At 34.4% G+C, this 18804-nt stretch overlaps 2 protein-coding genes and 1 pseudogene across 2 annotated transcripts in view; 1 reads left to right on the top strand and 2 right to left on the bottom strand.

The window, feature by feature from the left end:
• LOC102506531 (olfactory receptor 5D18) overlaps positions 1-18804 on the top strand; it is a 159941-nt gene that overhangs the window by 15853 nt on the left and 125284 nt on the right. The window lies entirely within an intron of this gene.
• On the bottom strand, positions 4354-5283 carry LOC102508836 (annotated as a pseudogene).
• LOC102519616 (olfactory receptor 4C11) lies at positions 16140-17151 on the bottom strand. The gene has a single exon (XM_006178993.2). The coding sequence runs from the start codon at positions 17149-17151 to the stop codon at positions 16219-16221; it is 933 nt and encodes a 310-aa protein (XP_006179055.2). The 3' UTR covers positions 16140-16218.

Genomic DNA, 18804 nt, shown 5'->3' on the forward strand with positions numbered 1-18804 from the left:
CAGCATCATTACCAATATTTTCTGTGCCACTGGTTCATTTTCAAACACCTGATAATTTTGTTTTTTGAGACTTTTACCTCTTGAATCCACATTTGCTTTCTTACTTGCTCTCTTGAACAAAACTTTCTCTTTAATTCTTTTTCTCTTCTCCCTTGGGATTCACAATTTGGTCTAACTCTACCTTTCTAGTTACCTTTGGCACCTAGGCAACAAGTTCCCTTAGTGACAGTCCATAATTAGTAAGGGCAGACCTGGCTTCTTACTTGGAACTTGACTTTTCCAATTGTTTCACATCTGTACAGGTCAACCTTGCCATCTTAGTATCCCAAGTTTCAGTCTGGGTGAAAGGGCAAGGCATATGTTGGCCATTCAGTGTAACATATCAGAGAGTTATTGAGTCTAAAACAAAGACTATGAAAAGAATCATTGTTAATATCTATGAGCCTCAGGCTCTGCTGAATAGAGTTGATTGGAGTATTGCCATCCAAAAGATCATAAACGTGGAACAGAATCCTTTTTCACAAGGATGTTCACTGAAGTGAAAAATAAACACAACTTTAAATTCAGATGGTAAAGAAATGACTAAAATATTGCTATGATCTGTAAAGTGTAATGTTATATGTCTATTAAAATAATGTTCCATAGAGTATATAATAATTTTGGAAAATGCGTATATTGATATTTTAAAAAAGAAACAGAATAGAAAATTGTTTTTCAGGAAAATATACAAAAAATCCTGTAAGAAAACACAATAAAAAGGCCACTTTTTTCTGCCAGAAACAAAACAAAATTAGACTAAACTGAAAAAAAAAAAAAGGTGATAGGTGCCATAGAATGCTCAAGAAATTTATTTTTCACATTTTATTATGAAAATTATCAAATATTCAACAAAATTTACAAAAAATTAGGTGTTCAACCTCTTACTATCAAGATATAGAAATTTCCATGACCCTAGATATCTTTCTCATGCTGACTCCTAGATAATCCCCACTACCTCGCTCCTATATGAACCACTGCTTTGATTTATTTTCCATCACTTACTATGTTTGCTCATTGCAGACCTTAAGATATATGAAACCTTAAAAAAAAGTTATTCTTTTATGAAAGCTTTTTTCACCCAGAAGAAAATATTTTTGGAATTATCATTGCTGATGTATATATTAGTAGTTCATTCTTTTTATTGATAAGGAAGGTTTAATTGCATTTATAAACCACAGTTTATCCTTCTTTTTATTCATATACACTTGGGTTATTTCAAGCTCCTGGATAAATAGCTAAGAATGGATATATGCTTAAGTATATGTTTAATTTTAAAATAGTCGGAAATTTATCCCATGTGGATGGATCAATTTATATTCCCATCAACAGTAAAAATAGTAAAAACTGTATCCACAAGCAGAATTTTTCTCACCATGCACACCTGGTCCAGGTTACCATAATCTTGTTTCTAGTTTTTATAGTATCTTCATAATGAATATCCCCATTTCTACTCGTGATGTTCAAAAAAGCAGTCAAAGTAATCCTGTTAAACCATAAGTCAAATCATGTCAGATATACCTCAAATACTTTCCCATTTTTTCCCAGAAAAATCCCATTAGTACTTTTTACTGAGATTCTCGTATATTTCAGGTCTCATTTTCAATTATTCACTCTTATTTCCTCCTTTGACCACACCGGGCTTCTTGATTTTTTTTCTATTAAATAAATATATTCTATTTGCACTTGCTGGTCCATCTACCTAGAATGGTTTTTCTGCCTAAATATATTCAAGATATTTTCATATTGGTCAGAACTCCTTATCTCAGCACTACTTAAATTTTGAGTCAGGTAGACAGTTATTCTTGGTGATGTCCTGCCTTGTGCATTATAAGTTGTTTCGCAGCAGCCCAGACCTCTACCCACCAGATGCCAATAGCAGTGCCCACTATACCCTGTGTCTATGACAACCAACAGTGTATCTAGACTTTGCCACTGTCTCCTCTGGTGTGAAATTTCCCATGGTGAGAACCACTAATTTTGGTCTTAGTTGAAAAGTCATATGGGCTTTCCCTGACCATTCTGTTTGAAATAGTGTGCACTTCCATCCCCTTAGGTTTGCCACCATCACAGTCTTCCTCTGTGTTAGCTCACATCATTTTTTAAACCATTGGGATAGTCGCCATTTGTCCAGCTTTTGTTATGCATCTTCACAACATTGTAAACTCTGTAGGACCATAGATATTGTTTATGTACTTCACTACCATATTTTCAACTCTGAGAATTAGGGGCATAGTAAAGAGAGGGTGGGTAATATTATCCAGTTCATCTGTGTTTTGTATACTTTTTTTCTGGTATGTTTAACTTTTGACACTAGCTTTCTCAGCCATTTTTTAGCACAGAAAATCCATCCTGGGGCTTTGAAAGTGCATATTTTACATTTACTTTCTTTCAGAACCTGAGGTAAATCTATATAAGATATATTGATAGTAAAACCCAAACTTCTTTTATTATTATTAGAAGACTTAGACTACTTAAATTCCTACTACAAAAATTATATCCTCTTCTGTGGTTATAAACATTAAAAGGTCCATGAAGATGGTATGATTAAAACGAGAGAAAGTAAAGAGGAAGTAATAAGAGAAACGCACTTTTTCAGTATGTAAATACAAAAGTAGTGAAGACTGTCATGTGGAATAAAGCTGAAACGTTTTAATGCAAATTTTTCATAATATAAAATTAATTAATAATTAACAATATAATTAATCTTCACAATGTTATAGTAATAATTCAGATTTCTTTTTAAAAACTATTTGCACAAAGGTAATGTAATATGCATATTCATTAATGGTATTTGTATAACATACTACAGTAAACTGTAGAATATTTGAGTATATAAATATGTGGTTTAATAAAATATATACTTATATCATGAATTTATATAAAATTCAAATAAAACATTTTTAAAGGTGGTAATGAGAAATTGAGCTCCCTCTTGTAGATATAACTTTTTGATAGCCTATTTTTTACAATAGTTTTAGGTTTACAAAAAATTATGCAAAAAGTACAGGAAGCTCCCATATAAACCCTCTGTTCCCTTCACAGTTTTACTGTTCACTGACATCTTACATTAGTATGATATATTTGCTACAACTGATAAACCAATATTAATCAATTTTTACTAAAGCCCATTGTTTATAGTAGATTTGCTCCTTGTGTTGTAAAGCAGTATTATCAGTTTTGACATACCCTGTAAGTCATGTATCTGCCATTAGAGTATCAAACAGAATAGTTTTCCCTCCTTAAAAATGCCCCATGCACAACCTGTGCATCCTGTTACTCAGCCGCTTAAAACCCTCATGACCACTGATTATTTTTACTGTTTCCAGTTTTGTCTTTTCCAGAGAGTAAATTCATAATCCATGTAAATATTGCTGTTTCAAAATTTAAAAATTCTCCTTTGTATTGTCTCATTTATTGTTTTATACCATTAATATTTTAAAATACGCTAACATCCACTGTCTCCTCTCCATTCTAGCTCACATAAATATTTATTCCTTAATTTGCCCCATCTATGCTACAATCATAATAACCCAATATTATGAATGTATAACGACAATTGGCACAATTCAAGAATGTTTAACACCAACCCCCTAATTAGAAGGAAACTAATTAGTAACACAAAGTCGATTTTACAAAAAGAATACTATTATGACTATAAACCAAAACACCAGGCCTTTTAAGTTCAAAGACCTATCTCAGAAGGTCGAATTTTCTCATTGTTTTATCACTGTTTTAGAAGAATCTAGGTCAACACATAGTAAGAATTTGGAGTAAAGCTCAAGAAAGTGAGGAAGATAACCTAGATTATGTATCGCTCCTTACAACACGATGTTTCTATAATTATTTGAATCTGATGCTGTCTCTTGACCAGAAAGCACTACTCAGTTAAAGGCCCCTGGTCAGACATGAAGAGACAAAGAGTCTAACGAAGGAATTGAAAGAGGTGGCCTGCCAACATTTGTATATAAGCATATAGATCAGTCTCTAGACAGAGAACACCAGAAGTCATCACAGAAAAGGGCGGAAAAAAATGCTGGATCAAAGCCCCAGTGACATTAGGCAGGCAAGACCAGCAGAGACACAGCAGTGAAAAACATCTGAGCCAGTGAACCTTACACACCTGTTTATACCTGGTGCTTCTTTCCTCTACATAAAGTTGACTGAACACTAAACAGTGTTTGTGTTTGCAGTGCTTATTTTCCTAAAGGGAACTATGCCCCATGACAGGATTATACTAACGCCGCAAGAAGAGATTATATTCTCTAGAGACTACTAGGTCAGTCTAAGCTATTCAGAAAAACTGGAAAGTGCCATTCATCTTTTGTCATCTGAGATCACATTCTTCCTCCATAACATCCTCATGGCATTTTTCACTTCTGCATTCCTCAGTGTATAAATCAGAGGGTTGATCAAAGGTGTTCCAATTGTATAAAACACAGTTATCATCTTATCCATGGGGAAAGTGGTAGCAGGCCGTGTATATATAAATATATAAGGACCAAAGAACAGGATGACCACAATGATGTGGGAGATGCAGGTAGAGAGGGCTTTTCTCCTCCCTTCAGCACTGTGGTTTCTCAGATGATGCAGGATGACAACATAGGAGACCATCAGCACAACAAAGCTCACTGTGCATATGGCCCCACTGTTGGACACCAGGAGTAGGTTGGTCACATAGGTATCTGCACAGGCAAGTTTCAACAGAGGCTGCAAGTCACATAAATAGTGATCAATCACATTGGGGCCACAGAAAGGTAAACTCAAGGTCAGAGAAATCTGAGTTGAAGAGTGCACACAGGACCCTACCCAGGCCACAGCCACCAACCCACCACAGACTCATTGACTCATAATGGTCATATAGTGCAGAGGCTTACAGATGGCCACATAGTGGTCGATGGCCATAAGGATAAGGATGAAGATCTCCAGGCAGCCAAAGGAGTGGAAAGAGAAAACCTGGACTATGCACTCACTGAAAGAGATTGTGATGTTCTTCAAAAGGGCATCTGCAATCACTCTAGGAGCTATGGAAGTAGAGAAGCAGGTATCAGATAGAAATAAGTGGAAAAGGAAGAAGTACATTGTACTCCCAAGTGCCCGGCTGGTCTTGATGGTAGCAATAATTAGGAGGTTCCCCAGTAATGTTCCCAAATAGAGAAACAAGAAAGTGACAAACACTGTTTTCTTCCTGACAGGATCTTGGGTCAACCCAAGCAGAATGAACTCAGTCACGTTATTATTCAGCATGATTTCATGAAAGAGGAGGAGGGATGAGTGTGAAACGGATTATCTGTAAAAAAATAAAGGTATTAATTTTTGGTGTGATATGTAATGCTATGGAATATTTTAGAAAAAAATAATTATACTTTATCAGGGACATTCTAGCTGTGGTTTCATAATTTTCTTTACCACTTTGCTCTTCAATTTCTGATGACTACTTTGTAGGTTATTACGAGTCTTAATAAACTTATAAATGTGACACTTATCAACAGCATTCTTCAAATAAAACCTCTTATTAGCTTGGGCATAATTATGATAATTTTGTCAATTTTATAAATGCATGTTTAAAGTTATATCTCTGTTTTGTAATTTATTTAATTTTTTTCATATTCAATAAGATCTGCTTCTTATGTTTTGCATGGTGTATCACTCTGCATTTAGGACACATTTGACTGCCCTTGGTTCAAATGTCAAGGACTTTTTTGGTGTGGACTGAATATCTTTAAGGATGTTTTGGACAGAACCAAATGTCCTGCAAGGCACATCTTCTGATAACTACAGTCTTAACCTCACCTCTTCAAAAAAGATTAGCCAACTTCAACAAGGCTAAGATTGTCAAACATAACTAACAGACTGCTTTTGGTGTTGGAGGAACAGAGAAGAGCTGATAGAAAAGCAGGCAGACAAAGAGGGAACATAGTCGAGGGAGGAACATAGAGTGTCAAGTGGGCCCTTCTATGCTGAAAGTCCATACTGCCCTGCAGACCAGACCGCAGGGAGAAGCACTGCTTTCTTTAAGGATTCTCTCTCTGACTATGCACCCCTGCCCAGGTCAGTCACACTAAATGTGGGTCTTTGGGAGAGACTCTACACTCACTTTTTTTTTCTGCAGAATGTACCATTCTTTATGGAAAAGTTAACAAGTTGTCCCAAGATACTTTCTCCATTAAAAGTCAGAGTTAAATATATAATCTACCCTCCTTGAGCTCCTCGCTGTATGTAACTAAACCCCATGATTCCTGATTATCTGTTCCAGAGATGCCCAAGAAAACAGCTTGATCTGAGAATCAAAATGTCACCATAAAATTTAAGACTCAGTACTTATGCTTCCCATATCTGATTGCCCTCTATTATTAAATTAATGTCTACTTATTCCTCATTCAGAATCTTATTAGATAGACAGAAGGAGCTGTGTGAAGGGTAGATAAGATCATATATGGAGAGACATCAGACAGGGACAAATATTGATGAAAAGAAGAATCTTACTCAAAATATTTTCCAGAACTCCTCTTCCACGTATGAAGCAAGTTATTTTTCACCTTGATTATAGCTGTAAGCCTCTTCACTGTCGTGTTTCCTCTGAACTTTCTCTGAGACGTAGTCATTTATCCATCAAATTAAATCTCTGAAGTGTGCCAACTGCAAATTACATTCTTATAATTACACTGGGAAGAATACAAAGTGCAACAGTTCTATACTGTGACATACAATACTCTGTTCAAAGTTTTAACTTGGAGCTGGAAAAACTGGCATTTTGTAGAAGCTGTGTGAAAGTCTCTAGATCTATTAATCTTTTCTATAATTTTTGAACTAGGAATAATCTCTCCTAATATTTTGGTACCAATAGTTCTTATCAAAACTTATTTTGCTAGGCTACCTTAAGTAAAAAGCACTTGTAAATATTTCTACACTCTGCCATCTCAAGAAAATGTACTAAAGCTTAACTGTTGGACTAAATCCTTCTATTCCCACACAACAGTGATGGTCTTTTACGTACCTGGTGTTCATAAAATATTTGTTGAGTTCAGATCATCCCCCCTGATGCTTATGTTTTATTCCAATAATTTCCTATATTAATGGTAAATTTTGAAAAAAAAAGTTAGATGGTTAATTTTTCCCTGGTCCTTTATCATACTGAGAGGAAAAGTATAGATATAAGATGCATGGAACTATATTGAAAATGATGTCAGATTGTATTGTAATGATACCTCTCCGAGCTAGAGATTGAAGTAATATGTCACTTACTTATTAGAAGGCTGAATTAGTGTCAAGTCTGCCCATCCATTTTTTTTTTTATTGCAACCCTCTCACAGAGCACTGAAAAAAACATGTTCTCCTCTGAATTCCAGGGGGAATATTTTAAGACATGATGATGTAAGTTATTAGCATCCTAGAGAATATTATTCTCTAAAGTTTTTTCCTTTGCTAGCCAAAATTATTCAAATATAATAAAGTCAGCTTTTCATTTGGCTATTTAATGTATAAATATAGCAACTTAATCCTCTTGATACTCAGTAATCAGATAGAAAAATGGATTTAGACTTGTAACTTGTGACCAAAGGTACCAGACACATAGAGGAAGAAATACAAATGGATGATGGCAGATAGTGGAGAATAGGAAGAAGAAAAAAATAATGTCATTGGTAAAAGAGGAAGTAGATCACTCCTACCCAGGGCTCTAAAGTGCCCTTCCATGCGCTAGGAGACAGACTTCTATAGCTCTTGTAATTTATCTGCAAGTACAATTCAGGGAGTATAATGTGGTGCCTGAAACTGGTTTCTATGTTGTGGGTTACACACGTCCCCAACCACAGAACTACAGACTAATCGAGAATGGTTTGTTGATTAACATAAATATCTAGCTATTTTTGCAAACTGAATTGATATCTCATATTTTTTTTCAAACTGGAATCTAATTGTTTACCTAACTTACGTTAGTGAATATACACTTCCTAAGGAATGTATTTTACTGAAATAGTTTTATCATATACCTATTGAATACATTTTTACAATAGGCTGCATGTTTGCTACCTTATAAAAGTTATATATTTTATTTCACATAAATATTCCACCAGATAGGAATTAACAGTGACATTTCATATGAGAGAAAAGTGAAACTCACAGAATTAAAAAAGCTTGCCGGATTAATATTTTGGAAATTTAGGACTGAGAATTGTATTAATGACTATTTCATTTCATGATTTATTCTCTTCCTACTTTACTTTGTACTTTTCTAAATTGAAAGCCAGGGAGTACTAAGAATTGATGCTAAAAAATGATATTTCTGATGCCTGAGTAAAGATACCTCTGGTTGAGGACCTCAGAATTAATTAGAAGATAATGAGGACAGGTTAAAATTCAGGAAGCCATAGGAAATGTGACTGAAAATGTTCAATAGATAACTAGATTCTTTTAAAAGTTTGAAATTTATGCTCTAGAATTAGATTTGTAAATGATAGTTTAAATTATTTGGAGGTTGGGGAGGGAATCACTCGAGAAAACAGAGAATGGAGAATTGAACCAACTACAATATGTAGGATTATACAAACATAAAGAATCCCAGAGTGGCTCCAAGAAGCTTGTTCAAAAGTCATAAGTAAAATCATGAAAATTGGTGATATGGCACCCAAAGGAGGTGAGTGAGTGTTCTGCGTAAGAAGACCGCATTAGCACCAGTGGCTAAATCTCAGACACCTGTAAATCCTGATTGATGTGACCAAAGAGTAGAAGAATTTAAAGTAGGAAATTTTTGCATAAGAGCTAGAAACCAGGCATTTTATTTTCATTCTTCAGACTCTTAAATCCTTTAAACTAAGAGCCACTGAGGGCAGAGACCATGACAATTATGTTCTCCATCATATCTTTATCATGCAAAGTTTTTAGTCAAAACCATTTATAGTATGCAATTTCTTTCTTCCCTTCCCCTTCACCTTCTTTTTTCCTTCCCTTCCCTTCTTTTTTCCTTATCTTTTCTTTAGGAAGGCCAAGAGATATGAAGTTAGCTTGAAGAGGCATCAGTGCCAAGAAAGGTGCTTTTAGCAAAGGATTAGGATACGTGCATATGTCTGCGGGCAGAGGGAAGGATTTGGTGGAAAGGGAGAAAGAGATGTAAGAGACTAAGGAGGATGAAGACAGGGATGAGGTGAGAGAAGCTGGGCCACTGGCCCAGGAAGAGGTCTCAGCATGGCTAAGGAAATTATTAGTTATTCTGATAATAATAATAAGTTATTGCTCAGAAAGATGTGAAAGATTGACAATACAGGGATATTACGGAGTGTGGAAGTCTGCATCAGGTGACCCTGATCTTTTCAGAGAAACGGGTCATCTCCTGAGTGGGATCAGGGCTGTGGAGAACAAGTACTGGGGAAAAAAGGGAGAAAGTGGGTTAAAAGGAGTGTGCTAAAAGCAGCCAGTTTGGTCAGTTGGTCAACCACACTCATCGTGAAAGTCCCCATTGAGAAAGGGGACAACACAATAATGACTAAAATTAGGGTTAGACATTTTAATTGTCATTTATTCATATTGTCTTACATGTTTGAGCCAGTTAGTTAGTGGTATATACTGTGTCACTCAGGGTGTGCAATTTCTTTTTTTTTTAATTGAAGTATAGTCAGTTTACAGTGTTGTGTCAATTTCTGGTGTACAGCGTAATAGTTCAGTCATAGATTTACATACATATATTCCTTTTCATATTCTTTCTCATTATAGGTTACTATAAGATGTTGAATATAGTCCCCTGTGCTATACAGTATGAACATGCTGTGTATCTATTTTATATACAGTACTTAGTATCTGCAAATCTCAAACACCCAATTTATCCCTTCCCACCCCTTTCCCCACTGGTAACCATAAGTTTGTTTTCTATGTCTGTGAGTCTGTTTCTGTTTTGTTAATAAGTTCATTTGTGTCTTTTTCTTAGATAACCATATATAAGTGATATCATATGGTATTTTTCTTTCTCTTTCTGGCTTGCTTCATTTAGAATGATGATCTCCAGGTCCACCTATGTTTCTGCAAATGGCATTATTTTATTATTTTTATGGCTGAATAGTATTCCATTTATATATGTATTCCACAGCTTCTTTATCCAATCATCTTTTGATGGACATTTAGGTTGTTTCCAATAATTTCTAATCAATTGTTTAGTAAGTGAATAAATGAATAAAGCAAATGAAATTAAATTGAAAACAGAAATTGAATAATGCTTTGGGATTACCTTTTCCAAAATTACTTACGCAATGGTAAATGAAATAAGTGCAATGAATTATTTTTCAACTACATTTAAGACCATTCACTTGGAAGGGCAGCAGATAAAGCTCAGGTCTTGTAACACAGGTAAGTCCTCTGGGAATATCTTTCTTTGATGTGACCTAGACCAACTTAGGTTCTAAGTACTTAGATCAACTATTTAGGATCAACAACACCAGGAGGCATCATCACATGGAACATGGAAAATGACAGATTGTCCCCATAACCAAGTACATAATTCTCATGATGTAGTACGGACTGTAGTATCAGTAAAGAGGATGCGTTCAGTCTCTGGAAGACAGCTGCTGTTTTGCTGCACAATATCTAAACAGATTTGCAGTTGCTTTGTAAAGACGGCTAAAAACACCATGAAGCTTTCGCCTATGTTTTGTTCAAGAAGTTTTATGGTTCAAGGTCTTAGGCTTAAATCTTTAATCCATTCTGAGTTGATTTTGTGTATGAAGTTCAGATGAGAGTCCAATTTTATTCTTTGATTTGGATGTACAGTTTCCCAAAATATTTATTGAAGAGTCTCCTTTCTATGTTGGGTATTCTTAACATCCTTATCAAAGACCTGTTTACAGTGTGTACATGGTGTTTGGTCTTTCCACTCTGTACTATTGGCTTGTTTTTATGCTCATATCATATTGTTTTGTTCACTATAGCCTTTGATTATTTTTTGAAAGCAGGGAGTGTGATGCCTCCAACTCATTTTTATTTCTAAAGACTGCTTTCATTTTTTAAGAACTTTTGTGGATCCCTATGAATTTTAGAAATTTTTGAAATAAAAAAATACCACTTGTATTTTAGGGATTTCATTAAATCTGAGATCACTTGAATAGTGGAGTTTTTCCCAATATTAATTCTTCCAATCCAGGGTGTCTTTTCATTTATTGTGTCTTCTTTAATGTCTTTCATCAATGATTATAGTAATGTTTGATGTGATATTTTACCTCCTTTGTTGTTTATTGCAACTTATTCTTTTGGATGCTATTTTAAATGGCAATATTTTCTTAATTTTATTTTCAAAGAATTTGTTGTTAGTATATAGAAACACAACTGAGTTTTGTTTGTCAATTTAACAATCTGCAGCTTTACTGTATTCACATATTAGTTTTTACAGGTTTTTATGGTTTTCAGATTTTCTTCATACAAGATTATGTCATCTGCAAGCAAGTAATTTTACATCTTCCTTTCTGATTTGGATGCCTCTTATTTCTTTTTATAGTCTAATTGCTCTGGCATGGGTTTCCAATTCCGTGTTGAAATAAGTAGGTAGAACAAGCATTTTTGCCTTGTTTCAGATCTTAGAGGAAAAGCTTTCCATTTTTCACTATTGAAGATGATATTAACGGTGTGTTTTTATAGATGGTGTTTAATATATTGAGGTAATTTATTTCTAATTAGTTAAGAGTATTTTTATTTTGAAAAGTTCACGTATTTAAAATACATATAAAATAATCTCCATTTGATATAGATAATTGATAATAGAAAACATTAAAAGAAGGGAACATTAACATGATAATGTCAAATGAAAATCCTTTCAAATTTTGAAAGATAATGTTAAAATATTTAGTATTTCAAAGAAAGCATTCCTAAAATAAAGTTTCAATACATAAATTACATTAATTGCCCTATCTTAATTTTTGTTTTGTGACGGATATTTCAGAAAAAAGAAAATGTCCTGCATTAATACTGGTCAGAGTCTTAAGAGTGTGTCCAAAAACAATTTCAAGTTGGGAATCATCTATGTATGCTGTTTTGGCCTGCAAATTTATGCTGAGCAATAAATTCATAGCTTTATCATAGCTCCCTTTTATATGAAAAATCTTTTTTCTTACTGATTTCAATTTCTTTTTATTTTTGTTAATTTATTTTGACTGACTGTTTGATTATAGTATGTCACAGTGTGGAAATTCTCTGGTTTTCTTGCATCTGGATGTCTATTTCTCTATTTGAGGGGTTTTCAGCCATTATTTCCTTGAACAGCAAAGAAATGAAATAGATATTTCTCCAAAGAAGACATACGTATGGCCAATAGGTATATAAAAAAGTGCTCAACATCACTAATCCTCAGGGAAATGCAAATCACAACCATAATTAGATACCACCTTATAGCTGTTAGAGTGGCTATCACTAAAAAGACGAGAGATAAGAAGTATTGGTGAGAATGTGTAGAAAAGGGAACCCATGTGCTTTATTGATAGGGGTGTAAATTGGCGCAGAAAATGACCAAGATATGGAAACGACCTAGTCATGTCAAAGGATGAATATGTAAAGAAAATATGGCATTTTCATATGTTTGTATAATGAAATGTTATTCAACCATAAGAAGGAATGAAATACAGCCATTTGTGACAACATGGATGAAACTTGAGGTCATTATGGTCAAGTGGAATAAGTCAGAAGGAGGAAAGTGCACAGTGCATGATGTCACTTATATATGGAATTGAAAATAACTGAACTCACAGAAACAGAGAGTGAAATGGAGGTGAGGGAAATGGGGGAGCTTCTGATGAAGGGTACAAACTTTGAGGTTTAAGACAAACAAGCTCTATGATCTAATTATAGCATGGTGATTATAGTGTAATAATATACTTGAAAAACAGGTAATATTACTGTATTGTATATTTGAAAGTTGCTTAGAGAGCAGATCTTAATGCTTTCACCATAAAAAAAAAAAAGGTAATTATGTGACATGATGGAGGTGTTAGCTAACCCTATGCTGGTAGTTGTTTTGCAAAATATATGTGCACCAAATCAACAGGTGGTACACCTTAAATTTTCACAATGTTATATGTCACTTATACCTCAGTAAAGCTGGAAAAAAATGAAATAGCATCTCACACCTGTCAGGATGACTATTATTAAAAAGACTCAAGGTAACAAGTCTTGGTAAGAATGGTAAGGATGTAAAGCAGAGGGAACCACCTGCACTACTGGTGAGAATGTAAACTAGTAGTCATTGTGGAAAAGAGTATGGAGGTGTCTCAAAAACTGAAAATAGCATTGCCATTCATCATTCCTGTTGCTGCATATATGTCCTCAGGATTTGAAATCATGATCATTAAGGGATATCTGCACTCCTCTCTCCACTGCAACATTATTAACAATAGCCAAGGCATGGGTACAAGCTCACTATCCATAACTGATGATGGATATTAAAAATGTGGTTTACACACACACACACATACACACAATTGAATATTATTCAGACCTAAAAAAGTGGAAAACCCTGCCATTTGTAACAACATGGATGGAGCTGGAGGGCATAATGCTAAGTTAAATATGTGAGACACAGAAGAGAAATACTGCATGAACTCACTTACATGTGCAAATAATACAGTCCAGTTCACAGAAGCAGAGTTGAATGGTGGTTATCAGGAGCCTGGGGTTGTGGGAAATGGAGATGTTGGTCAAAGGGTACAGGTTTCTGTTACATAGAGAAGAAATTCAAGAGGTCTAATATATAGCATGATGACTATAGTTAACAATACCATATTGTATCCTTGAAATTGCAAAGTAGATCTTAAATTAAATCTTGACATCACACACACGTGTGTGCACACACACAAAAACACAATGGTAACTATGTAGAGAGGATGGATTGATGGATATGCCCATTAGTTTAATTGTGGTGATCTTTTCACATTGCACATATATCAAAACATCAAGCTGTACACATTAAATATATCCAATTTTTGTATGTCAAAAATACCTCAATAAAGCTGTTAAAAAAAGTGATAAAGCCAATATTTGGATTCATGCAGCCTGACTCCAGAGTTCACACTCCTGTTTATGATGTCCTACCACCTACCTTGAAACTAAAATAAGTGCAGTTTATGTTCACTGCATCAGCTTCTTAATATCATCTGTGTGTTTGGCCATTTGCAAAGATGTTTGAAATACTAATAATGTAGAATAGAGGTTTTTTACTGTCTTGGGAAACATACAGAACTAGATTAAAACTTTGCTTCTGGTACTTCTTGGCAAAACAGCCTCAAAGAATTTGTTAATTTTTGACCTTTATATTTCACATCTGTATATTTTAATAGAAATATGTAACTTTGTACTAATTTTGAGACATAAAGATAACAACAAAAAAGCCTTGGACACAGACACTATTTGTTCCTGAAAATGAAAGGATAACAAGATTCATAGTTTCTCCTTTAGATGAATCACTTTTGAGGGTAAATGGTCACTTCAGTATTTTACATTGAATGAATATTTTATTCCAGAAATTAAAAAATTTTACTCTGTTTTCCCAGTTTTAATTTGACTGAAAATACTTTTTAACCACATGAACCCTTCCAATTTTTCTCCTATGTAACTGCTTCTACTTACAGCCTTGATTTTTCTTCCATTTACATTTTAGGATATTTCTTTTCTCCTCTACCTCTTACCTTTAATTATTCATCTGAAATAGAAATCACCATGAACACATATATTGTGTGTGCATATGTGTGTGTGTGTGTGTGTGTGTGTGTGTGTTTATGTTTATGTGTGCTGGTGTTTTTGTGGAGTCCGTTAGGTAAGTTTATGGTGGAACGTGACAGTTCCATTCTGTGTTATTTGACACTCTTCATGAATGACGTGACAACTTTGGGACACCAATGCAGACACTGATTTTTGAAATAATAGAGAAAGCAAAATGAAAGGAGAACACTGTTATTTTAATAGGTTTATTTTAAAATAATTTTTTTCAGGAGGATAATGTTGATATTGGTAAAATTTTCCAATTAAATAATGAGATACAGTACTGAAAATGAAATGGGATCTGGTAATTGTTACAAAGAATGTGGTAAACCTTAATATACTGAAATAGTTCAGCATTAAAATTTCATGATATAACCCCTGACATGCAAATCCAAGGTGCAGGTGTTAATCTGATCTGCCCACTCTGGGCACCAATTCTAATGGCAATTCTAACTTACAAATCTATACTACGTCTTTATGAGGAAAGCACAAATAGAGAAAGAAAGCAGCTTCTTGCTGCAGAAATGGGTCTTTTCTAAGTCCACTAACTAGGGACAAGCACAGTGAGTATTTCCAGAATGCCTGGTGTACTTTCTTACATTTAACTGCTGTAATCCAACTTTAAATAAAATAATGTAATACATTTTTTTCTTCATACCATGTTCTACCTTTCTGTACTTCAGTCTCAGAAAATACATTGTATCATTCCTATATTTTAAAGTTTTTTAGTCTTGATGACATAAATTATTTTACTTTTTAGCCTCATTGAGTTATAAACTTCTATTATTACAGCTTATTTTCAGATGTATGATCACAAATAAAGTGTGGCTAACGTTCTATAATTTGTGTCACATCAGTCACACAATTTATAAAGATCTCAAGGTGTTTGTAACACTATGTTTATATGTATATATAAAATGTCTCAGTTATCTTAGTAACCAAAGGAAACAATAAGAAAATTATTTTAAAATGTCATATATAAAATAGCGTTTGATTCAATAATATTAAATATTTCAAAAATAAAATGATGTCAATGAAATTGATTGATACATAAAGTTAATTTTCTTGCTCTGGAAACATTCAAGAGAAAACAAGATACCTAACTTGAAATGTATGATAGTGGGGATTGCAAATTATAGAGTACTAGCTTCATTTTCTTTGTGGATGATCATGTGTTTTCAAGGTTGTGATTATATAAATGTATTTTTTCTTATCAAACATAGTGTAGACCGTGTTATGAGTTGTATTTTACAGTCATGCCAGAACTCTCAGGTAATGCAAGAATCAGGGTGAAAATGTGAGGGAAGCTACTAATCTGAGGGCAGAGGTACAAAAAGAAGAAAATCTGGTGCAGTGTAATAGATTGTATGGAGGAGTGATGAGATACACTATTATGTTTGTTATCTTTACAGATTCAACCAAACTATGACTCAATAACTAATCAAACAAAGCCCTCATTCATCTTTTGTTTTCTGATGTAATTTTGACATGCCATAACTTTCTCATGGCATTTTTCACTTCTGCATTCCTCAGTGTGTAGATGATTGGATTGAGAAAGGGTGTTCCGATAGTATAAAATACTGCCACCATCTTGTCCATGGGGAAAGTGGTTGGGGGGCGTGTGTATATAAATACGCATGGACCAAAAGTTAAGACAACTACGATGACGTGGGAAGTGCAAGTGGAGAGAGCTTTCTTCCTCGCTTCTGCACTGTGGTTTTGCAGGGAATGCAGAATAAGAATGTATGAGGTCATCAGAATTACAAAACTGCTGGAGCAAATGGCCCCACTGTTAGTCACCCACAGCAGATTGATCGCGTAGGTGTCCATGCAGGCAAGTTTCAACAAAGGCTGCAAGTCACAGCAATAGCGATCAATCAGATTGGGTCCACAGAAGGGCAGTCTCAAGGCCGGGATAATCTGAGCCATGGAATGCATAAAAGACCCTATCCATGCAAGAGTGATCAGGATAATGCAGACCTGGCGGCTCATAATAGTTGGGTAATGCAAGGGTTTGCAGATGGCCACATAACGGTCAACGGCCATGAGGATGAGAACAAAGACCTCCATGCAGCCAAAGAAATGCAGTGCAAAGACTTGGGTCATGCACTCACTGTAAGATATGATTTTTTTGGTAGACAGGGCATCCACAATTAGTCTGGGGGCTGTGGAAGTTGAAAAGCAGCTATCAGCCAAGGACAAATAAAATAGGAAGAAGTACATGGGGCTCCCAAGTGTCCAGCTGGACTTAATGGTCACAATAATAAGCAAATTCCCCACCAAGGTTCCCACATAGAAAATAAAGACGATTACAAACACCATTTTCTGCCTCTCAGGATCCTGTGTCAATCCTAACAGTATGAACTCAGTTGCAGTGCTGTTTTGCTGCATTTTTTCACTTGATTAGGGGAAAGCACTGGTTAGTAAAAATCTGCCAAGGAGAAAAGAAAAAAATAAAATGACAATATTTATTCATATCTAGCTAAATGCCAAATATTGGACAAACTGTTTTATGTATTCTTCATATAGTAGCATAGTTAATAACAATTTATAAGTGCCACCTGGTAAAGTATATTTCCAACTCACACGCCAGACAAAAGCATAATTTTTAAGTTTAGATGGATTCTACTTGTTAATCTTAGAAAAATACAGTAAAATAAATAATGGGCTGAATAAGGAATTTTAAAGCAACTCTACTCCTTATTAAATATAATTAAGCATATGAAAAGATGTTGAATTTCATTCACAGTTAAATCTATGCAAATGTTCAATTAGAGAACCTTTTCATCTTATTTTAATACAGTAATATTTATGATGCAAGTCTGTTGAACTAAAGTTCTGATGACTTGTGGATAATAGTCAATCTCATTCATTTTTGTGGGTATCTAAGTGGGTGAAAGCTCTTAAGGGGTAATTTTCAACATGTGTAATATTACAACTGCACATATACATGGGTCTAGTGATTTCATTTCCTGCAGAAGAAAGACTATCATCAAACCCTTTCTCTGGTAGCAAAAGATGAGAACAGATTTAAAATACGTGTGAAGACAGCTGAATAAATAAAGGATGGTAACTATATTGATACCACAGATTGGTTAAGCTACTGATTAAAACAAGGAAGATATGCAGTGGTCTCTAAAGTATATTTTAAGCTGAAGAAAGAAGACAGCATTGTATGCCAGGATGGTTAAGTGTTACTTAAAATCTGGATAATACATGTCATCACACACATATGCATTCATATATAAATAAATTGTATTTGTACAAATGCCAACAAAAACATGTATTGCACTCTGTGTGAAAAAGCTGCACTCTTGGTATCAGAGATACAAGCCATACCAAATTTTTAAGATACGTTCTTTGATAAAATTTGAAAGATCACTATCATGTGTTGTGTTAAAATATGAAAGCTTTTTGAAACTCTGTCCTTGGTGCTGGACTGTTATTTATCCTGTCTTATCCCTGAGCCGTAGCAGCTGTGTTCTGACATATGCAGGAAGGACAGTGATATTTTTTGGTGACTGGTAAGAGTCAGGTGCACAGGTAAGATGTTTTGTCAACTATAGGGTAAGTTATGAAACTTGGGCTGTTTCATCACATTGTACAGCTGCACATTAGCTTTAATAAAAGATTTTGTGGCTTTCAGGATATTTTTCCAAATATACCCTGGTCAAAGCTCTTCAGCAAACACTAGAAAATTGTTTACAGTATATATCTGTTAAGAATATTATATAGATGTCTCCTTATCTCTATATATATTTATAGAGATAGGTATATAGGCAATATGTATAATTCACATAACATATTTGTATCTATATACCTATGTAGATATAGAGATAAGCACATTTTAGAATTACATATATACAAATGATATATTAAAATGAAGCAGCAAAAGGATCCGATTTTTTGTCCATAAACCAGTGAATTGGAGCATCTAGACAATAGTAGGTACTTAACAAATATTTGTTGAAGGAATGAAAGGATTAAGAACATATCCTGTAGACTAAATCTAATAATGTTTTGCACTATGCTACACTCAGAAAA

This window comes from Camelus ferus, chromosome 10 (genome assembly GCF_009834535.1).
Source record: "Camelus ferus isolate YT-003-E chromosome 10, BCGSAC_Cfer_1.0, whole genome shotgun sequence".
Classification (NCBI taxonomy): Eukaryota; Metazoa; Chordata; class Mammalia; order Artiodactyla; family Camelidae; genus Camelus; species Camelus ferus.

Excerpts from the sequence above, each read along its gene's own strand:
- LOC102519616 (XM_006178993.2), bottom strand. The coding sequence starts at position 17,151 with ATGCAGCAAAACAGCACTGCAACTGAGTTCATACTGTTAGGATTGACA.